Source organism: Equus asinus, chromosome 9 (assembly GCF_041296235.1).
Source record: "Equus asinus isolate D_3611 breed Donkey chromosome 9, EquAss-T2T_v2, whole genome shotgun sequence".
Classification (NCBI taxonomy): domain Eukaryota; kingdom Metazoa; phylum Chordata; class Mammalia; order Perissodactyla; family Equidae; genus Equus; species Equus asinus.
The window spans coordinates 40,025,901-40,048,396 of NC_091798.1; the positions used below are offsets into that span (position 1 = coordinate 40,025,901).

Below are 22,496 nucleotides of genomic sequence, written 5' to 3' on the forward strand. Positions count from 1 at the left end.
TGCCATGGCCAGGCCCCATCCCCAATTCACAGAGACGAGACTGAGAGCCAGATAGGCTAGGTGCACTCCGGCTCACAGAGCAGGTCTGTGACAGAATGACCCTTGGGCAGGGCCCTTTCATCTAACCCTTTGATGGCATGGGTGTCCACCTCGCAGGGCCCTGAAATCATACATTTACCACATGATCCCACTTCACTTGGTCCACCATGTAAGGGGCACAGGTGTTCCACAAGTGAACCCACTCGCCTCTTTCTCTGAGTTGCAGCTTGCTTCTCTAAGTAGTGAAATTAGTCTTGGACCCTGAGGCCTAGCCCCTGTAGGCCTCTTGGGTGTTGGAGGTGTCAAGTGGAGTAGTGACCTGCCACCTGGAGCCTCCTCTCCTCCCTACTCCTGCTCCCCATAAACTCTGCATCTCCATGCCCAGGCTTCTGGTGGATGGGCAAGCCAGCTAGGCCTGTAGGGGCGCCAGGGGGACAGGGACAAGGAGCCAGTCTGGGTAGCCTGTGCCCTCATTCTGATCAGAAAAAAAGGGCCCCATGAATGAACTTGGGGCTGGGCAAGCTGTCTCCAGGTGGGGCTTGAGAGTGCTGAAGGCCTGGCCCTGGAGCTGGGAGAGGGAGAAAGGGGACTCCTCCAACCCCCGCCCCCACTCACCTTTCCTCCCTGGGGACATTTGCCAACTGACTCTTGCGCCTCTGCCTCCCCACCAGGTACTAACCCCACAGCTCATCTCTAAAGAACCTGCCCTGCCTGCTGATCCTAACATTTCCTCTCTCCACCCCTCTCAGGGGCTTTTGGGGACTGGGTGCCAGGGAAGGGGCTCAGAAGGCCGGGAGGGGACACCACTAACCTGCTTTCACCTCACAGGCTGGCTGCTGGTGTCTGAAGAGTCCTGACCAACGTTTCTCTCTCTCTCTCCCGCCTCCCCTCCCCCATCTGTCTCTATCTGTATCTCTCCCTCCATCCCTTCCCCTCTCTGACCCTCCTCTCTTCTGCACTGCCAGAGCACCTTGGATTTGAACTAAAGGGTACGGAGCCTCTATGTATCAGTCTGCACCATCCACACAGCCCCTCTCCACAGCCTCTGACACCATGTGTGCTGGATGCTTGGTTTCCTTTCCAAAAAATGGAAAAGGGATGATTCCAAAAATCTCCCCTGGCCCCATCCAGATGTCTTATCATAAACTATGTTGCTTTGGGGGAAACAAGAGAAGCTTGTGAACAGCAGGGTACGCTAGTGTTCGGAGTGTGCCCCCAGTGTACAGTAGCGCCCCCTTGCCTGGGGTCCATCCCTAGGAGGCCTCAGAGGGGAGAGGCCTCCTGAGCTGTGTGCAGCCCAGTGGGCAGGCCAGATAAGAGACAGGCCCCTGGGAGAGCCGGTGTCCTCCTGGTTCGGAGAGTTGTGCAGAGAGGCATCCCTTTCAATTTGACTCTAATCCTCCTTCCTTTTCCCATTTCCATTTCCATTGCTTTTCATTCTGCATCAGGCTGGCTGGCTACAAATGCCTATTTGTCTCTGCCCCCTGCCCTGTGTCTGTCTGCCAGGCTTTGCCATCTGCTTGAGGCTGTCACTCTCTCCGTGATCTGTCCCCATGATGGCACATGTGTTCGTCTATGGGCAAGACCAGCAAGGGTCTGAGGTGGGCTGGCCTTTGGTGCCTGCCCTCCTGCCCCCCAGCTCAGAAGCTTACCTCCCTCTCGCTCTGCCCTCTGGCCCCTGGCCGACGCCTTGGGCAGGAGGGGACCTTGAGGGGTTGATCTGTCCAGCTCTCTGGCTTTGTGCAGGGACACTCCACCCTGGCCTCAGGTGTCCACACGTATTCCAGCAGGAGAGATGCAGGGGCTCAGAGGCATTGAAGCCTCCATGGGGTCAGACCTTTTCATAACTGTGGAGCCTGCAGTTACAAAAGGCTGTTCTCATGGCAGGTTTAAAGGCCCTAGTTCCCCCGCTACCCAGCCCCTTTCAGCTGTTCACAGTAAAAGATAGAGCTAAAAGTCAGCGCATAAGAGTGTGCCTGTCCATCTGCTGGCTGTGACGGCGTGGGGAGGAGGGGGTTTGATTCTGTGCGGTGTCTGTGTGATTGTGGAGGGTGTTCAGGGGTGACCCTGTAGGTATGCGTGTGTGCATGCTGTCATGGGGGTGAAAACATTTCCACCTGGTCAGGGCTCTCCGTGCAGGCTGCAAGCACACAGGGGCAGCGGAATATCTTTGTGCCGAGGGTTGAGCGTTGTGCAGGTGGGACTGTGAGGGCGTGAAGGCGAGTGTGAATGTATATGAATATGTGTCTTTCTTTAATGGTGGTCTGTATGTTCACTCACTCACCAACTCAAAAAATATCTACTGAACCTCCGAATTTGCCAGACTCTGGCACACAGAGTCCTTGCCCTCCTGGTGCCCAAATTCACAGGGTGAGACAGACAACAAACAAACCGGAAAGCAGTTGGGTGGTGGTGAGTGCTATAGGGGAGACACATGAAGGTATGGGACAGTGCCTAGCTGGGCTGGGAGCTACTTTAGCTAAGTTCCCAGGGAAGGCTTCTTCAGTGAGGTGACATTGGGCTAAAACCTGATGAAAAGTAGCCAGCCTTGCAAACAACTGGGAGAGAGTGTTTGAGGCAGGGGCCACAGTGAGTTAGAGGTGGTGTAGTTGCAGTGGGCTTGCCTTGATCGATGGATGGAAAGACTGCAGCAACTTGGGAGCACAGTGGACATGGGGAAGAGGACCACGGATGAGATCTAAAAGGGCCTCATAGGCTGTGGTAAGGCTTTGGGTGGTACTCAAATTGCAGGGGGAAGCCATTGTGAGTTTTTAAGCAGTGGAGTAAAATGATCTGCTTTATGGTTGGAAATTACTGTGGCTTTTGGACAGAGAATAGACTGGGTCAGCAGACAGGGTGGGGAGGGTGGCCAGCCATCCAGGTGAGAGACAGCATCATCTTGAACTAAACTGGAAGCAGTGGAAATGGTAAGAAAGGATCAGATCCAGGATCTGCTTGGGAGATAGAGCTGAAAGACTTGCCAATGGGTCAGGTATCAGAGTAGATGGGAAGAAAGGGAGCAATCAGGGTTGATTCCAAGCTTTGGGGCCTGAGCAACAGGAAAGGTGGTGCTGCCACTGAAGAGATGAGAAGAGCAGGGAGCAGGTTTGGAAAGAGGGCGGGGAATCGGTGCTTCTATTTGGCCATGGCTCTTGGATATGGGACTGGAGCTCAGGGAGAAGTCAGGGCAGGAGACATAAAATTGAAAGTCAGCTACATACCGATGGTATTTAAAGTCTGAATCTGGGTGAGATCACGAAGGGAGAGAGGGCAGGTGGAGAATAGAAAAAAGCCTGAGAGCTCTGGGCCCTTCTGCCTCGCAGCCCACATAGAAGAGGATGAAGCAGCACCTGAGACAGAGATCAGCCAATGGCAGAGGGACAGAGAACAACCATCTAGGGGCCGTGGGGTCAGCTGAGAGGGAAGCACATGACCACAGGACTTGGCAGCAAGAGGTTGTTGGTGACCATTGCCACAGTGGTCTGAGGAGTGATGCAGACAGATGCCTGACTGGAGAGGACTGAGGGGTGGACGGGGATGAGAACTGGAGGCAGGATGCGGATCACAGAGCCCAGAGATGGGGGTCTGGGGTGGAGGGCTGTTCAAGACTCCTCATGATTGTGTATAGGTGGACATTGCGTATGTGTGCGTAAGCGTGCGTGTGTGTGCACGCACGTGTGCATGCTTCTCTGGACGTGTGTGTGAGTGTATCTTTGTGAAAGGTCTGTCTGTATATCAGATAGGCATAGTCCTAAAGGTATGTGAGTCTGGAGGGTTGGTACCCCTGGGTGTTTGCTGGTGGGTATAACTCGGCCACAGGAGATGCTGCAAGCCCAAGGGCTTAGGGAGATTTCCCAGGGCTCTGCCAAGGCGTTGGGATCCAGCCTCCACTTATCCCTGCGCTGGCGGGAGGGGAACCATGTGGAGGGGCCAGCCAGCAAGTGTGGGTGGGCGCAGGGGTGGGGTGTCTAGGATATAGGCCTTGACCATGGCTGGTGCTGTCACCTTTTTCCTTTTCTTCCTCCTGGTTTTCTCTGTTCTAGAAGGGTAGGCGTTGCCCTACCAAGAAGTGGGAGGTAGAGGGGATAGTCAGGTCTTTTTGAGCTCCTCCAAAAGGGTGGGGGCTGCTCCTTGAGCATAAGGATTGTCCTAGATGCTAGGGGGCTGTGCTGCCACTCATGGACTTCTCACAAGCAGAGACAGGGAGGGCTGGAGCGGGCCATGGCCACAACCCTGACCAGGCTGTAGGGATAGACAAAGGCCTTTCTCCCCACGCCCCTCCCTGGGCCTGGTCTGCTCTGTCCCTGCTCCTGGCCCTGGCATCCCTCCTAAGTCCAGCGTCTGAGTCTCATGTCCTGTTGCTAGCCCAGAACAAGCCACTCTCCACCTTCTTAGGGAAGCTGAAGTGGCAAGCCAGGCCTTTGCCCAGGGTCTACATGTTCACCGCCCTGAACAGCTCCCCCCAGTCCATCAAGGCTCTTTGCAGCTGCCAGGCCATAGTGGGGCAGGGCAGGGTTGCTGGCCAAGCTTGGTTGCCCTCCCCTATGACCTTGGGAATTTCACCTCCATCCCAGCCCCCCAGACCCCCAGCCCTGTGCATTTTCCACCCATGTGCTCCGGGCAGGTGTGGGGTTTGGGAAGGTAAACTCAAGGGTAGTCACTTGTGACCAGATCCATGGGTGGGTGGAGATCAGGGGAGCAGAAGGCAATCCAGGAGGGAGGGGACTGGCTGTGGAGGGAAGGGATGGAAAGCAGCTGGGTAGCACCTAAGCTGGAGGGAGCCCGAGGCTTTGGGGGCATGGGGGAGGGTTTCTGCTCCACTGTCCCCAAGGGTCTGCCTCCTTCCCTGCCCCTCACACCATCTGCCTCTGCAGAAGCCGAGGAGCTGTACCAGAAGAGGGTCCTGACTATCACCGGTATCTGCGTGGCTTTGCTGGTCGTGGGCATCGTCTGCGTGGTCGCCTACTGCAAGACCAAGTGAGTGTCAGGCACTCAGGCCGGCAGCAGGCCAAGCAGGGATGGGCCTCCAAGACTGCCTTTATGGGGACAGCCTCTACTCCCCACCCCACTGTGCCTGGCCTAGCCACCCCCCAAAGGCCCCAACTGCCCCTTTAGAGACCTCTGTAGCTGGTGTGGGGCCAAAGTGCTGGGCCAGGAAGCAAGAGCAGAGGGTGAGGGAGACGGGCCCCAGAGGACTGCACAAGAATGGTCATGAGCACAGGCACTGGAAGAAGACAGATCTGGGTTCGAATCTCTGCCATTTCCCTTGTGACTCTGAGCAAATTGATGAACCTCTCTGAGTCCTCATCTGTAACATGGAAATGATCCTACTGTGTACCTCAGAGGATACTGTGAGGGAGCATCTGACCTGTCAAGTAGGTAGGCACTGGGGTAGTGTTGGGGGACAAGGAAGCACAGAAACGAAGGCTACATTCCCAGGACAAAAAAGGACACCTCGGAAGGCACTGCCTGGTCCTACCTTGGGAGTGGTCTAGGCAAGAACATAGGGAAAGTGGGGATGGGCCACCTCGGAGCAGAGGAAATGTGGGGACAGAACCTCCAGGCAAGCAGATGAAAGGGGCAGACAGGGGTCTGGGGAGTTCCAGTAGAATAGTGCATACTAAAAGACAAATGCAGAGGAGGGTCAGCTGTGTTCCTGGGGCAGGACCAGCCCAGACTAGTTGGAGGAAAGGGCTGGGGTCAAGAAGAGAAGGGGCATCAGTCTAAAAAGACAGCTGGAACCAAGATGACACCACAGGGCCTTGAATGCCAAGCTAGGGAGCCTGGGTTTATCCTGCAGATGATAGGGAGCCAATGAAGGTTGTAGAGTGATGTAGTGCAGAAAAAATGACAGGTTCATCACACCTGTTCTTATCTGGAATGCAAGGGTCTGGGCATAGCCACCATTTAGGGGCCTGAGCCCCTGGGTCTTGACTCCTGCTGCCCCTATCTATAGGATCTAAGGCCCTGCCAGCCTTGGGAGTTTGGGCTCAGGGAGTCCAGAGAAAGAGAGTAGGCCCAAGTCAGAAAATTGAGGTCAAGAATTGGGGGACAAGCAAGCCCCCTGTTCTAACCCCCACTGTATTTACTCATTTCTTCAACAAACTTTCATTCAATGCCTGCTGACACCAGACCACGCACCAGGCATAAGTCCAGTGCTCCAAGCAAGATATCCAGTGTCACAGGACACATTTCAGGGGTACCAACCTTGGCCAGAGGGCAGGAAGGGTTTCCCTGAGGAGGAGCATTTAGGCTGGGCCTCATCAGCAGGAGTTAGCAGGTGAAGAGGCAGAGAATGTGTTCTAGTTGGATACAATAGTAGGTGCAAAGACCCAGAGGCCAAAGAGGGTGAGCACCGTGGAGGATCAGAAATAAGCCCTCCAAGGTTGCAGCAAGCTGGGGTGGAGAGAAGGTAGGGAGAGAAACGGGACACTGAGGGCCAATGAAGGGTTTTAAACAGGGGAGTGACAGGATTAGACTTGTTGATGACAAAACAAATGTACTGAGCACTTACTATGAGCCAAAGTAAAGTAACCCCACAGGCGTTGACGCCCTGACCACAGCCCCCTGTGTTATGTCGTTCGTAGCACTTTGCTGAAAGTATCTTATTCGTTTATTTATGTGTTTATCATCTGCATCCCTTACTGGCCTGCAAGCTCCATACGGGCAGGAATTGTGTCTGTCTTCTCCCTGCTCCAGAATAGCCCCTGGCACAGAGTAAAAACCCAAGAAATACCAAATGAATGAGTGAGTGGGCCAGCACTGTGCTTGAATATTTTATCTGCTCTCAGTCCTCAATGGTCTTTGGAGTGGGTAAATGATCACCCCGCTTTGCAGGCAGGAAAGTGAAACATGGAGAGTTGAAGTAGCTGGCCCAGGGTTACACGACTGGGAAGCACTGGAGTTCTACTCGCGGCAGAGTCAAAGCTCATTACCACTTCGCTCAGGTCCTGCTGAGTTCAGGTGGTGGTGATGGAGTAGCGGGTCGATGGGAGGGTTCCTGGCTGAGGGAGGCCTGAGCACCGGGAAGAGGAGGAGCAGGAGACGCCCAGGGCAACCCAGGGCAGAGGTAGACTGGTTCCCCTGGAGGGACAGCCAGGGAAGTTCCTGTGCGCGGGGGCGTGCCAGGCTAACGCTCCTTCCCCTGTGCAGAAAACAGCGGAAGCAGATGCACAATCACCTCCGGCAGAACATGTGCCCAGCCCACCAGAACCGGAGCTTGGCCAACGGGCCCAGCCACCCCCGGCTGGACCCTGAGGAGATCCAGATGGCAGATGTGAGTGGTGTCCCTGGGCCTCCCTTGGAGCCCTCGCTGTACTGCCAGGCTTCCTGTGCCCCCTAAAGGATGGGCCAGGGCAGCAGCCAGCACATCCCACGCTCTGCCTTGCCTGCTAGCCCAACCTTGCCTCACCAGGATGACTGGCCTGGCTTTGCTCACTTCCTTAAGGAAGGGAAGGGGGCTTGATTTGCTGGGGCCATCCTGCCCCGACATCAAGTCACTTATCCCATGGACCACCTCCACAACCTGGAGCTTAGTGCCTTATTTTCCCGCCCCCACCAGGAAGGAGGGCAGATTCGGTCACCTGTGACTAACTCCCACCCACCTCTCTGTCTGTTCCAGTACATCTCCAAGAATGTACCAGCCACAGACCATGTCATCCGGAGGGAAACTGAGACCACCTTCTCCGGGAGCCACTCCTGTTCTCCTTCTCACCACTGCTCCACAGCCACACCCACCTCCAGCCACAGGTGGGCACCACCAAGGCTCACACAGACTTGCAGATTCCTGTGTGCACACCCACAGAGAGCATGCGTACATGCTCACACACCTGCCTGGGGACACACAGAAACTCCCCAGCCAGGCTGGGCTCTGTACTGAGGACCCCTCTAGTGGGAGGATGGAGGTGGGGGCCTCAAACAAGAACCCCCCACCAAACGTTCCTCCAGATCCTCAGGGGAGTGGCTTCCCTTTTCCAGCCCCAGAGGAACAGTGGCGTCAGTGCTCCCACCTAACATCTAGCTGTGTTTGGACCTTGGTAGCACCACTTTATCTGGCATAAAGTGCCTACTCACTCAAACACCCAGAGCTCTTTGATGCTCTTCTCTCCAGCAGTGGGGAGGATTGTCTACATAGCACAAGGGCTCGTAAATCTAGAAAATAACATGGCTGACCCCCTTCTTCTCTGGGGAGCAGCATGGAATAGGCAGGGTCCCCATGTATTGGCCTCTGGGGCTGGGCTCCTGCATAGGTGACTAAGGACCACGGGAGTAGAAGGGTCCCAAACAGGGGCCCTGGGGTGAGGCTAGGGAAAGGTTGGTTGCATGGAAGAAAGAGGCTTGCGCACATTGCAGCTCACGCACCCACAGGAAAGACCCAGCCCTCCTCCTCCTCGCATTGGGGTTGGGCATTTGTGATACTACACATCAGCCCAGAGTGGAGAAGGGCAGTGAGCGGAGGCTGGCCCGGTGGCACAGTGGTTAAGTTCGCACGTTCCCCTTCTCGGCAGCCTGGGTTGCTGGCTCAGATCTGAGGTGCAGACATGGCACTGCTTGGCAAAAGCCATGCTGTGGTAGGCATCCCACATATAAAGTAGAGGAAGATGGGCATGGATGTTAGCTCAGGGCCAGTCTTCCTCAGCAAAAAGACGAGGATTGGCAGTAGTTAACTCAGGGCTAATCTTCCTTAAAAAAAAAAAAAAAAAGGAGGCAGTGACCAGAGGGAGCCTGAGATGGAATGAAAATCCAGGGAGGGGGTCGGCCTGGGACCATACCTGCTGGGCTGCCCTGGCCCTTCCTGACCCCTCACTTCACCCCCATCTGGCTTCCCCAGGCATGAGAGCCACACGTGGAGCCTGGAACGTTCTGAGAGCCTGACCTCTGACTCCCAGTCAGGCATCATGCTGTCATCAGTGGGCACCAGCAAGTGCAACAGCCCAGCGTGCGTGGAGGCCCGGGCGCGGCGGGCGGCAGCCTATACCCTGGAGGAGCGGCGCAGGGCTGCCGTGCCCCCTTACCATGACTCCATAGACTCCCTGCGTGATTCCCCACACAGCGAGAGGTCAGTTTCTACCCTGAAACCTGTGCCCCACTTTGGCCAGAGAGCTGGCACCACCAATCCAGGGTTAACCCTTAGGGCACCACGGAGACACTCATCCCCATTTTTCAAATGGGCAAAGTCCCCGAAAGGTTAAATGATCTGCTCAGGGTCATTAGCATGTTAATGACAGGCTTGGACTATGGCTGGGCTAGTGGATCCTGGTATGGAGTGACCTTCTAATTTAATTGTCCTACTAGGACTCTTTTCAGAGTAGAAGGGGATGTTATCATAAGTGCCCCGGAAAATCAGGAACAAACAAAGGTTGTCCTGGACAAACCAGAACATATGGTAGCCCTACCCTGGTGTCACCTAGAGGCCTCATGCCCCAGCAGGAAGAGAAAGTCAGTAAGACTAAGCATATTGGAGGGTAGGAGGGAAGGTTGTCTGCGAGGAGACTGACCAGTGCAGGATGGGCATGACCCAAGAATGACCGCAGGCCCAAGCAGTATCAGCATCAAGGCCCCATGGATCAACATGCCATTGGGTTCCCAAGCAACGGATACAGGAACCAGGAAACTCTCCTTCTTCCCTGACTCCAAGCCAGGAGTCACAGGGGGCCAGCACCCTACTTTGCTTGGCCCATGAGTGGCCTTTGGCAAGTGGGATCTTTGGGAGGAGAGCAGAGGGAGGTGCACAATACTAGGAACTCCAGGCGACTCCATGCTGGGCCCGTACTGGCAGGCCGGCCTGGGTATCCGGAGATGGTCCACCTGGTTCTTGCTTCCAAGGAGCTCCCAGCCGTGGATACAAACCACTGAAGCTTACAGCTGCCTGTAGAAAGTGCTAAGCACAGGACACTCCACGAGGGCAGAGAAACTCAGTCTGACTGCAGGCTCTGGGAAGCAGCTAGGTTTTCCTTTCCAAGCCCAGCCCCAACACCTGTGTGATTTGGGGCAGGTTGACCACCTCTGTGTCTTTGTTTCCTCAGCTGTAGGATAGAGACGACAATACCTATCATGCATGGTTCTTGTGAAGGGCACCAGAGATCATGTGCACAAAGCTCTTTGCCTCCTACCTGGCATGGAGCTGGTGCTCACTAGGGGTAGCTCTTGTTGTCAATAGCAATAGGACTCCTTAATGGTCGGGAGGTACAGAGATGGGGAAAGCATTCCAGGCAAGGGGAACATCTTGAGCTATTCCAGCAGAGGCACTTAAGAACCTGGCTGGTGAGTGAGGTGCCTGGAGCAGGGTGGGCTGTGAGGAGAACGGAGCTGGGCCTGAACAGGCAGTCTGGGACCAGCTAGATGGCTGATGACCCCAGGCTTCTGCTTAGGAGGTGGGCCCTCGGTGGGTAAGCAGGAAGGGCCTCTTTAAGCAGAGCTGTGACTTTAAAAGATTGCTCTGGGAATTGCATGGAGTGAAGGAGGAGAGACCCTGGGGTGGGAGAATGATGAGAGGACAACTAGGCCCAGGATGGGATAGAGCTGGGCAGAGGTGTGTTCCAGGAGAGGGGGAATGGGTATGACTTGGTGGTTAATGGACGTGCATGTGGGAGAGGGAAGAGAGGGGAGTGAGGTGGTTCAGAAAGAAAGTAATGGGGACTGCAGAGAGCAACAAGATGCCCAGCTCTATGGTTTAGAAGAGAGGCATGGAGGTAGGTAGTCAGTCCCTGTCTTGAGGTGGACAATGGTCAGGCAAGAGGCTGATGGACTTAGCAAGGGGGATGTGGAAAGAAAAGAGACCGGTGCCTGGGACCCATACTGAGAGATAGTAGCACAGGCAAACTTCTGAAGGAACTGGTGGTCTTTAGTCCCTGGCAGAGACACTTCCATAGGGTCTTGGTAACTGTCAGCCCTGTGCTGAGGACCCATGCCTGAGGTGTGAGCAGTCACTTCTCTGAGGCAGTTTTTAACTTCAATATAAGAAGGAATATTTCCCCTGCTGAAGCTGTCAGCCATGAGATGAATTGTCCATGCAGGGACAATGAGCCCAAGTCACAAGGGTGGCTTAATAGGGACCAGTGGCTTCTGGAATTGGGGAGTATGAAAGTCCTGGTTCTTGCCTGGCCTCAGCTCAAATCTCAGCTCTACCATTTCCGGGCTGTGTGAACCTTGAATAAGTCACTTAAATATTCTTAGTCTCAGCTTCCTCACATGTAGTCTGAGACTAACATAAGGGTCTTACTGAATTACTGTGTTAGGTGCGATCGTACATATAAAATTCCCACAGCCTGAGCCTGACCCAAAGTAACCATTCAGGAATACCGGGGACTGTGAGCATCCCCCAGCGAAGGACCTATTCATGGAGGCTTACTGGATCAGGCAGGCACTGGGCCATGACTTCCCACTGATACATTTATGGAATCGTCCCAGCAACGCTATGGAAGGAGCACCGTGGTTATCCCCGCTTAACAGATAAGGAGACTGAGACTCAGAGAGGTTAAGGAAATGCGTAAGGTCACTGAGGATTACCACCGTCGTTCTCGCAAGCGGGATCACAGGCCTGACCACTGCTTTCCGTCGGGGTCCGCCCCTTCCGCCCCCCGCCCACCCCTCTGCCTCTCTCCGCAGGTACGTGTCGGCCCTGACCACGCCCGCCCGCCTCTCTCCCGTGGACTTCCACTACTCGCTAGCCACGCAGGTGCCGACTTTCGAGATCACGTCCCCTAACTCGGCGCACGCCGTGTCGCTGCCGCCCGCCGCGCCCATCAACTACCGCCTGGCGGAGCAGCAGCCGCTCCTGCGGCACCCGACGCCCCCCGGCCCCGGGCCTGGATGCGAGCCCAGCGCCGACATGCAGCGCAGCTACGACAGCTACTACTACCCCGCAGCGGGGCCGGGGCCGCGACGCGGGGCCTGCGCGCTCGGCGGCAGCCTGGGCAGCCTGCCCGCCAGCCCCTTCCGCATCCCCGAGGACGACGAGTACGAGACCACGCAGGAGTGCGCGCCCCCGCCGCCGCCGCGGCCGCGCGCCCGCGGCGCGTCCCGCAGGACGTCGGCGGGGCCCCGGCGCTGGCGCCGCTCGCGCCTCAACGGGCTGGCGGCGCAGCGCGCACGCGCGGCGCGGGACTCGCTGTCGCTGAGCAGCGGCTCAGGAGGGGGCTCGGCTTCGGCCTCCGACGACGACGCGGACGACGCGGACGGGGCGCTGGCGGCCGAGAGCACGCCTTTCCTCGGCCTGCGCGCGGCGCACGACGCGCTGCGCTCGGACTCGCCGCCGCTGTGCCCGGCGGCCGACAGCAGGACTTACTACTCCCTGGACAGCCACAGCACGCGGGCCAGCAGCAGACACAGCCGCGGGCCGCCCCCGCGGGCCACGCAGGACTCGGCGCCGCTCTAGGGGCCCCGGCGCCCCGCCGCTCGCCCGCCCGCCCGCCCCACTGTCTTTCGGGAGAACAGAGACCACCGACTGGAGAGAGAAAGGAGGGAAAAAAGAAATAAAAATATTTTTATTTTCTATAAAAGGAAAAAGGTATAACAAAATGTTTTATTTTCATTTTAGCAAAAATTGTCTTATAATACTAGCTAACGGCAAAGACGTTTTTATAGGGAAACTATTTATATGTAACATCCTGATTTACAGCTTCGGGAAAAAAAAAAGAAACAACAAAAAAAAAAGAGAGATGGGCCAATTTTTTGACTCTTTAATAGAAACCTATATTGTGGTGCCTTTTGCTGTACGCTAATCTGGAGCTCCTGGAGAGAAGTCTGGGTTGCGGGGTGGGGGTGAGGGGAGGGCAGGATCCTGAGCTGGCGGGGTGAGAGGAAGCCGGGAAAGAAGAGGCTCCCGGGGTCTGAGGGGGGCGGGGGACGGGGGGCAGGGTGAGGGATTGGCCCTGGGGAGGAAAGGAGGACTGGAGTAGCTTTGTCCCCGTGCAAGATGTTGAGTCCTGGGCCCCCTGAGGAGAGGGCGGGGATCCTAGGCTTGGAGCTAGAGTTGGGGTCAGGTAACGTCCAGGGGGAGACTAAGGCCCAGCGACAGCAACCAGAATGGGGAGGGGGCCTCCCCGCTCCTCACAGCTGCTAAGGGAGGGGCACTGAGAAAGAGGTCTTCCCGACAGTCCCGGCCCCAGGGAGGGGGCAGCTCTGCCAGGGCCCCAATGTTCGCGGCTCCTCCTCCCCCATGGCCTCCAGGACGCCCCTCCGTCCTCTGCAGCACCTTCGTTTACAGGTCGTCTTTTCTATTTTCCGCCTGCATGTCCTTTGCATTTCAGATTCTTTAGATTGGATGCATGGTCACGCTGGGACCGAGAAGAGCCACTGGACAGTGTATTTGATTCCCCTTTTAGCAATAAAGTAAACACCATTTCCTTCTCACAGCTGGACTTCCAGCCCCCAACTCACCTATGACTTCCACTCCCTCTCCAGCCCTGTCTTCCCCACCCTCCAAAACTGGGTCCACTGCTAATTTGTCAAAAAGGTAATTGTTTAAGAAAAAAATCCCAAACAAGTAAATGGGAACCCTGCCCTGAAATGTCCAAACACCTGACTGTTGACACTTGAACATTTTTATATTATAAATAAAATCAGAAATAACTCATGTTTGACTCTGTGTGCCTAGCCTTCAGGTGAGGAGTGAAGACAGAGGATGAGGACCTGGGGTGGAGATGGATGGCTGTTAGTGTGGAGGTTGGAGAGAGCCAGGGCAGTCCCTGTGAGGAAAAGACCCTCCCTCCAATCTCCCTGGCTCCAGCTCCCAGGACAGGCTCCAACCCTCCTCTCTCTTCCAAGAACATTCACAAAGTGTTCCCCACTGGCTGCTGGGGAACCTGGCCAAGGGGCTGAAGCAAATTACTCTGCTTCGTGCTCAGCCTCAGAACCCTGGCCCACTTCCTGCCCTGGAGCTACAGGGGCCGGACTGAGGCAACAGTTTCCGGACCTAGGTGGGTGAGGAGGCAAGGGTTGTGGGATTGGCACTGTGGCAGCTGAGGCAAGATGACCCTTGGGGCCTCAGACATGTCACAGGCAAAGTCTGGACATGCAAGGTGGCATAATGGGTACCCTCAGCTGCCAGGAGGACCACAGCTGCTGCAGCTTGTAAGCCCACAGGGTGTTGCACTTTTCCCAGCTTTATACCCCCTGGGAGCCGGGACCTGTCTAAACTCGCAGTCCCCGAATACATGATTTTAGGCATGGAGAAGGCAGATGGAGGTCCAGGGTTAAGCAGCCTTGCTTTTCATTGATTAACTTATTAAACCAGTGCCCGGCACCAGGAACCATTAGGTTCCAGTCAGACGTGAGGAAATCTTTTACCCAGCGAGCTCAGGTGGTTGATGTGTGTGTGCATGTGCACGAATGCCCCCAAGATGTGTGTCATCAGTTGGGAGACCTACAGGTGGGAGGGACAGTGAGGCTTAGGGATGAGAGGGCTTAGGTATTAACAGGCCTGAGTTCAAATTCCAGCTCAGGCCCTCACCAGCTGTGTGACTTCTCTAGGCTGCAGTTTCCTGGGCTGTGAAATGGTGATGCTAATACCTACCTCAGAAGGTTGCTGCGGAGATCATGCGTAAGGCACCCAGTATTGCTTCTGGCACATGATAGATGCCTATTAACGACTAATTTGATGGTGGTAATGATGATATCCTGTGCCTTGCATACTTGAATCACATAAAGAATGGCAAAAATTAGTTAAAAGGGAGGTGATGGAGAAAAGTAAAGAAAGAACTAAAATTGTATTCATTGTGGGGCACTGGGGAAAAGTACCTGTTACAAAGAAACAAAGCAAAATAATGAACTAAATGCGACATAAACCTGCAAATCACTGACCTCTCCCAGCCCCCATCTAATGATCTCATCCAGAACCCTCTACTGACTCTGAGTTAGCTATTAGCTTTAAAATTTTCTGAGCCAGGAATTCCTTGATATGACTTCTGACCTCTATATGACCCTAATTATTTCTGAATGACCTCTTGATGAACCCCCTGGCCTTTTCACGACCCCAGGTAATTCTGAATGACCTCTTGGTGAAACCATTGACCTTTTCATGACCCAACTTAGTGTCCTCATTTGACCTTTCTGAGGGCGCTGAGTTGTTACCTTCTAAATTTTCAGTTAGAAACCACCTCCATGACTCCAGTGAACCCGCTGACCTCTGTGTGACCAAAGTAATTCTGAATGACCTCTTGGTGAACCCATTGACACTTTCATGACCCAGCTTAGTATCCTCATTTGACCCTTCTGAGGGCCCTGAGTTCTTGCCTTCTAAACTTTCAGTCAGAAACCACCGCTATGACCCTGATGAACCCACCAACCTGTGTGTGACCCCAAGTAATTCTGAATAAACTCTCGTGAACTCATTGACCTTCACATGACCCCATTGGGTACTTTCCTTATCTGCTCTGAATTCTAAGATACCTGCTGAGAGTCTAAAGCCAGAACCTAATTTAGTTCCTTGACTCTCCTCATCATATCAGCCACTCATTCATTTCAGATGTGAATGGGACCTGGGCACAGGTGTAGTCAGAGAGCTCCCTCCTCCACTCTGCTTCTCAAATGTCTGCCTTGGGGCATCTTTAGTATGGCCTGTCAGGAAGATGTATAGCCTTCTTAAGTGACTTCCCTACTACCACTCTGTCCCCCAGGAGCACTTAGGACATTCAGGCAGCTTCCTGAATCAGAGTCTTCTTCCCCACTCCTCCAATTCTTTCTTTTTCTCTCTGCTGGGTCATTTTTGGCTTGTCTCTCCAGCCCTCCCAGAGTCCCAAATGGTAATGGTGACTGCCTGCCCCCTCCCCACTAGACTGTGAGCCCCATGTGGACAGGGAGCTGCTCAATCCTTTTCTCACCACAGTATCCCCAGCACCCAGCACAATGTGCAGCACTGCTGACCTTCATTGAATCAGACGATGGAAGGCTTAAGAGACTCTGTCATTAAGGGTCAGCCCCCAGGAGTCCAAGAGTCTGCGGCCACTCCCCAGGACCACCAGGTGGCGCAAACCACTTATTGCATCTCATGTGCAGCCCTCCAGCCCCTGGATTTGGACGGTCCAGGAAAATGGGCATTTTAGGGGCAGAGGTTGTGGAGAGAACATCATGGTCCATTAGAATGCAGGAAAAAAATTTTAGAACTTTGATTTAGATTTATTTTCATCTCATCTTTTTTAAATTTCTATTTTTGTGGATGTTTTATAATGTACATAATATTTTAGTACAGTAGTACATGTATATAATTTACAATAAATAATTACACAATTAAGAAAGTGAACTAAAAATTTTTTTACTGATGGGAGGCACAACTAGTGCTCAGGGAAGCACATCTGTCTGCAGGGGATGGCGCTTGCTCCTCTGCTTTCACTCACTGGCCCTCATGAGATGGAGGGTGGGAAGCTGACCCCCAAAATCAAAGGACCTTTCAGAAAGCATGGAGGAAATACAGGGAGCTGTTTTATGTTGCCACGTTGCTCTTTCAATTTCATTTAAATGAACATTTACTTCCCCTCAGCAAAACGAAGGGGCCAGATGGTTTGGTTATAAAATACACTTCAGCTGATCCAAATTAAATAATCTGGATTTAAATTACTACATCTCTCCACAGACTGACACGTCCCTTGCATCAAATATGAGTGGGCTTGTAAATATTGGGTACTTAGTTGCAAGGTTGGCTTATCTTATTAATAAATATGTTACCACTGAGGTCAAATTGCTGGCCAAACTACAGTAATCTATTTTAAAAATAGAAAGGATTTGCTCATGATAGCTGCATTGAGGGTGCCATCACCCCCACCATTATCAGTCTGAGGACTATAGGGTTGAAAGGATGCTAGTCTGTGATCATCACATGGTGAATTTCTCTGTTCTTCCCAGACGTGTCCTAAGCTAGCATTTCTGAGTCACTAGAAGAGTGAAAGAAATATCAACCTAAAAAACAATCAGCAACTTGTCATTACACCTTTTCCCAAGACCAAGAATTAATGGCTTCCATAACCTTCCCCCACCAAACATCTTTGGGCTTGTTGACAAGTGGCTATTTGCAAAGCAGAGTGTCTTTTATTCCTGTAGCAGTAGATCTGTACAAGAGGCCACCTCTGGAGTTCAGAGACCTGGCAGCACCAACATAAAGACCGATGTATAAACAGAGCCATGGTCCCATCTCACTCACACCCAGGATGCCTGTGGAACAGATGGAGTGGCACACATACGCACTATTTATTCCAAAACATCAACTGTAAGAGCAGTGTAAGTCACAGGTCAGCCGGAAGAGAGAAGAAATGGGGTGAGAGGAGGTCAGCACTATCTCCACCTTCCCTCCCAGTGTGTCAGGGTGCCAGATAGCAGCCCTCCTCACTAACAGGTGGAGTTCTGAAATAGGTTTTTCCTTCATCTTATTTCATCCTCTAACTGATATCAGTTCCAAACCATCTTTAAAGAGGTTCCTTGTTTATATATAATTCTTATATATATACATTTATGTCCATATAAAAGAAAGCAGTAGTGGCCTTAATGGATGGAAGGTGAGGTGGACGCACAAGTGAGTGGAGACAGCTTGGCAGTGAGGGTGCAGGCCCAGGTCCTGGATTATTGCGATGTGAGGCAGGAGAACGGGATGTGGTTCCAGAGGCTGCTGGGTGGAGGGAGGAGAGGATGGTGCTGGTGGTCTGCAGACCTGCTGCTGGTCAACTCAGAGGAAGGAGGAGAAGAAAGGGTGGGGGTCCAAGCTGAGACCTGGAGTCAAGACCTGCCCTCAGCAACAAGGGAGATGAGGGGAGGAATGTGTGAGAACAAGAGGGCTTAGGAAGCCAACCACTCTTCCTACTTCTCCAGTGAGATGGCATCTAGAGCATGCACACAGCTGGCCTACAAAATGAGGCTCTGTGCTGGAGAGGGATGTGAGGGCTACGGAGAGGGTCTGAGGCCCAGAGAAGCCCCAGGATGCAAGAAGACAAATGCCATGAATAGCATCTCCATCTCCTTGGCCTACAGGGATCTCTGCACCCTTCTGGCTGCCCATCAACTGCCTGGAGGTGGTCCAAGTGGCCCCTGGCTGGAATTGTGCTCACTGACCCCTCTGGGGGCATTTGTCTGCCTCAGGGCCTGCCCATCTACACCAGCTAAGTATCAGGCCCAGTGGTATCCTTCGTGGCTTTGCTGCCAGTCACAGTTCCATGGCCCTGGCTGAGGGCAGGGCTTGAGTGTGTCTTCCGGAGAGAAGGGTCATCCCCTTCCAGGGTAGCCAGCCGGGCCTCAATTCGTTCCAGGTCATCTGAGCCCACTTTGATTTTCATAGCCAGGAGGTGGATATAGGTCTCATAACGGCTTTTCTGGAAAAAGGACAAAGGCCAAAAACAAAGTCAAAAAATAAACAACAAAATGAGAAAAAATATTTATATCTAATATGGCAAAAGACTAATTTCCTTAATATTTAGAGAGCGCCCACGAATCAATAAGAAGGAGATAATTAAATTTTTTAAAAGGCATTTTTTTAAAAAAAAAAGGAAATTTCACTCATAATCTTAAAAATAAAAATTAATTGACAATGAATTCTTAGATATGACACCAAAAGCACAGACAACACAAGTGAAAATAGACAAATGAAACTATATCAAAGATTTTAAATTCTGTGTATCAAAGGACACAATCGATAGAGTGAAAAGTCCATGTATATAGAATGGGAGAAACTATTTGCAAATCATGTATCTCATAAGGGTCTAGTAACCAAATTGTATAAAAAAACCTCCTAAAACTCAACAACAAAAACACAAACAAACCAATTAAAAAATGGGCAAAGGACTGGAATAGACATTTCTCCAAAGAAGATATACAAATGGCCAATAAGCACATGAAAAGATGTTCAACATCACTAATCATTAGGGAAATGCAGATCAAAAGCACAATGAGATACCACCTCACACCAGTCAGGATGGCTACTATCAGAAAGTAACAAGTGTTGCTGAGAATATAGAGAAATTGGAGCACTTGTGCACTGCTGGTGTGAATGTAAAATGATACAGCTGCTGTGGAAAACAGTACAGCTATTCCTCAAAAAGTGAAAAATAACATTACCACATGATCCAGCAATACCACTTCCGCTTATACATCCAAAAGAATTGAAAGCAGGGTTTCGAAGAGATGTTTGCACACCCATGTTCACAGCAGCATTCTCAGAATAGCCAAAAGGTGGAAGCAACCCAAATATTCAACAGCAGACGAATAGATAAACACAATGTGGTATTTGCATACAATAGGATATTATTCAGCCTTAAAAAAGAAGGAAATTCTGACACATGCTACAACATGGATGAACCTTGAGCACATTATACTAAGTGACATAAGCCAGTCATAAAAACACAAATTCTGTTTCTAGTTATATGAAGTTTCTACTTATGTGATTCTACTTATATGAAGTATGTAGAGCAGTCAAATTGATAAAGACAGAAAGTGGAATTGTGGTTGCCAGGGGCTAAGGTGTAGAGGGCGTGTTGGGAGTTTTTGTTTAATGGGTATAGAGTTTCAGTTTCAGAAGATGAAAAAGTTTTGGAGATTGGTTGTACAACAATGTGAATAGACTTAACCCTACACCCTATACACTTAAAAATGGTTAAGGTGATAAATGTTACGTTATACAATTAAAAAATTTTTTAAATCCACATTAAAATAGCAACGAGACATGCCTCGTTAAACCTATCAGATTGGTGAAGATTAAAACATCTGGTAATGTCCAGTGTTGGTGAGGGCGTGGAGAGAGAGGTACATTCATAAACTATTAAAGGGATTGTAAATTGGTAAACATTTAGGAGGGAGATTTGGTAGTGTCTAAGGGCCTTGACTCAGCTTCAGGCCCTCACCACAGTCCAGGGAGGCTGGGGTCCTGGAAGAAGCTGGGACTAAGGATCAGGAGACCCTGTTCTCGCCCAGCTCTGCCACATGAGCAGAAAGACCCTTTAGTGCTGAGCTTCACCCCCGCCCACACCCTGTTAAGCCAGGGAATAAGAAAGACCAGGGCACTGGAGCTACAATCATCGCCTGGGTTAGGATCCTGGCTCCTGTACTTCTTTTTTTTTTTTTTTTTTTTTTAAAGATTTTATTTTTTCCTTTTTCTCCCCAAAGCCCCCCCAGTACATAGTTGTATATTCTTTGTTGTGGGTCCTTCTAGTTGCGGCATGTGGGATGCTGCCTCAGCGTGGTTTGATGAGCAGTGTCATGTCCGCGCCCAGGATTCGAACCAACGAAACACTGGGCCTCCTGCAGTGGAGCGCGCGAACTTAACCACTCGGCCACGGGGCCAGCCCTGGCTCCTGTACTTCTGACCTCTCCAAGCCTCAGCTTCCCCATCTGTAAAATGGGGATAATAACAAAACCCATTTCACAGAGTTGATACGAGGATTAAATCAGTCAATACAAAGGAACTTCATGAAGAGAATCACACGTGGTAATTAGTTAAAGATTAGTCCTCTGTAGCTTTTGCCATCACTATTTTTATGTTGCAGAGAGAGTGGATCTGAGAAGACTTCAGAAAGCTACAAAGCTTTATGTTTTTCAAAAGGTCAGGATCCACCCTGGAGCTCTCCTCTCTCCCTTACACCTCCACAGAAAATCAATGTGGAAATCTAGAGACTGAGATTGGTGACTTCTGCCCTTCCTGCTCTGGGGGCTTCCTGGCTCCGTCTCAGTCTCTCTGTCTGTCTGTCCACCCCCAGGTGCAGTCAGTCCAAAAAGGACAAGTGGTTCCTACCTTCCTCCCTAAAGCCAACCCCCTATCCTTTACTCAACGAAGGCAATGCTCTAGCAGCCCCATTTGCAGAGCATGGTGAGGTAGAATCAGGGTAGTGGGCAGGGAGAGATAAGATGGAAAGCAGGGAGAGTAGAAGGAGAGCTAAACTGCTCTGCGTGATAAACATATGCGAAAGAGGAAAATAGACAAAAAGTGGGAAAGTCACATGTATAGAGCTTGACAGTTTGGTTGTAAAAACTTTCCGAGAAGCCAGGTCTGTCGGGGAAGTGGAGGTAAGGAAGGGGTTGGTGGAGGGTGGAGAGAGGTGGCAGGGGTTTCTGGTGGAGCCTGTCAGGTGCTCTTTGAGGGCACAATTGTTTGATGAACAATTGGCAGCTAAACTATTCAGAGACTGGCCCACAGGAGGCCATGCATGATTCATAATTGCCTCAGGGAAGCACCCAAAGGGGAACCCCCAAACTAGGAGCCCCTGGCTGTGGAATGGTGTTGGCAGTGGGAGGTGGATGGCAGGAGCTGGCCTCCTCCTCGTGCCCCAGTCCTGTCCTTTGCAATCCATCCCACGGAGGGCCCACCTCAAAAGTGAGATAGTGTTCCTTCAGCCGGTTCTCCTCAGCCTCCTTGGACTTGCTGCCCCTCTCGACTGGGTGACACCGGTGCTCAGCCAGCTCTGCAGTCACCTGCCTCAACTTATTCTCATGAGAACGCAGCTGCTCCTCCTGCAAAGACAAGTCCTGGACTGTGAGCTTCCACTCTCAGGATGTCATAGGGATGGATCTAATCCCGTCCCACCAGGATCTGCTTCACCAAAGGGAAACTGAGGCCTGGCCAGGGTCATCAAATACATGGGGGTAAAGCCAGGTTCTGAACCCAAGGGAGTGCTCCCCTACTTTCTTCCTTCCTCCCTTACTCTCTTCCTTTCATCAGCGTCAGCTCTCCTAGATACTCCCCAGCAGGCTCAGGAGATGAGAGACCCTCACACTGCATGTGCACACTCCCTGACACAGACACACAATCACACAGGCACACCCCCTGGCTCATATGGACTCTCACATGCACACACAAACACACTGGACCAAGGGGCAGCCTGGCCTTGGCTACCCCTGGCTCCATACAGTGCACACGTTCTCTCGCATTCATGCCTAGACGCATATGACGGCCACAGACCCAGGATCACACCCAAAGACAGGCACAGACGCTGTCACTCACGGACCAGCACACATATATATCCCACCCACCACAGAACAGCCAGACCACTTTGTGCTGTGTGGGCAGTGGACTGCATGCATGTGCTTGCATGTGTGTGGACACGTGTGTGGTGTGGGTGCATGTGCTTATGTGGTATGTGCAGGTATGTGGTATGTGTGTGCACTGTATGTGCATGCACATGGCTCTGGACATAAGCAGAAGCCCTGAAGCTCAGGGGAGAGACCAGGACAAGGGCCCAGTAGGAAGGGGGCCCTGACAAAGATGGGAAGTATGGAGCGTCCCCTGCCCTCTACCTCTCAAGTAGTGGTCCATCCTTTCCTCTCCAAAAAAACCTGAAAAACTGGAATATGAATGAGTTGGGGTTTTTTTAGGATTACAAATAAAACACTTAAGAGTAGGTGAGAACAGCAAAAGAGCACTAGATGAAGGGTCAGCCAAGTCTCACCTGTCCCTAGCTCCCTCTGACACACACATTCTCTCGTATTCATACCCAGACACATATGATGCCCACAAACCCACAATCACATCCACAGGATACACCAACATT

General features: G+C 52.2%; 2 protein-coding genes across 15 annotated transcripts in view; one reads left to right on the top strand and one right to left on the bottom strand.

Annotated features, from left to right (window-relative positions):
• NRG2 (neuregulin 2) overlaps positions 1 to 14,030 on the top strand; it is a 249,421-nt gene extending 235,391 nt beyond the window's left edge. The window contains exons 6-12 of one of the 7 annotated variants that reach the window (XR_011505800.1): positions 1,005 to 1,028; positions 4,914 to 5,016; positions 7,192 to 7,315; positions 7,661 to 7,788; positions 8,870 to 9,097; positions 11,647 to 12,547; positions 13,290 to 14,028. Coding sequence is in view for 6 of the 7 variants with exons in the window: in XM_070517290.1 (XP_070373391.1) it covers positions 1,005 to 1,028; positions 4,914 to 5,016; positions 7,192 to 7,315; positions 7,661 to 7,788; positions 8,870 to 9,097; positions 11,647 to 12,415 (1,376 nt within the window). In the remaining variant the exon portion in view is untranslated. Of the gene's footprint in view, positions 1 to 1,004; positions 1,029 to 4,913; positions 5,017 to 7,191; positions 7,316 to 7,660; positions 7,789 to 8,869; positions 9,098 to 11,646 lie in introns of all 7 variants that reach the window. The other 6 variants (XM_070517290.1, XM_070517291.1, XM_044780741.2 and 3 more) reach the window with 6 other exon arrangements.
• An 876-nt stretch (positions 14,031 to 14,906) lies between these two features.
• Positions 14,907 to 22,496, bottom strand: part of PSD2 (pleckstrin and Sec7 domain containing 2) — a 54,664-nt gene continuing 47,074 nt past the window's right edge. For all 8 annotated transcript variants that reach the window (XM_070517294.1, XM_014847175.3, XM_070517297.1 and 5 more), the window contains 2 exons: positions 21,316 to 21,459; positions 14,907 to 18,332 (listed from right to left, as the gene is read on the bottom strand). In XM_070517294.1, coding sequence (XP_070373395.1) covers positions 18,123 to 18,332; positions 21,316 to 21,459 — 354 coding nt within the window. In that variant the 3' untranslated portion in view covers positions 14,907 to 18,122. The remainder of the gene's footprint in view (positions 18,333 to 21,315; positions 21,460 to 22,496) is intronic.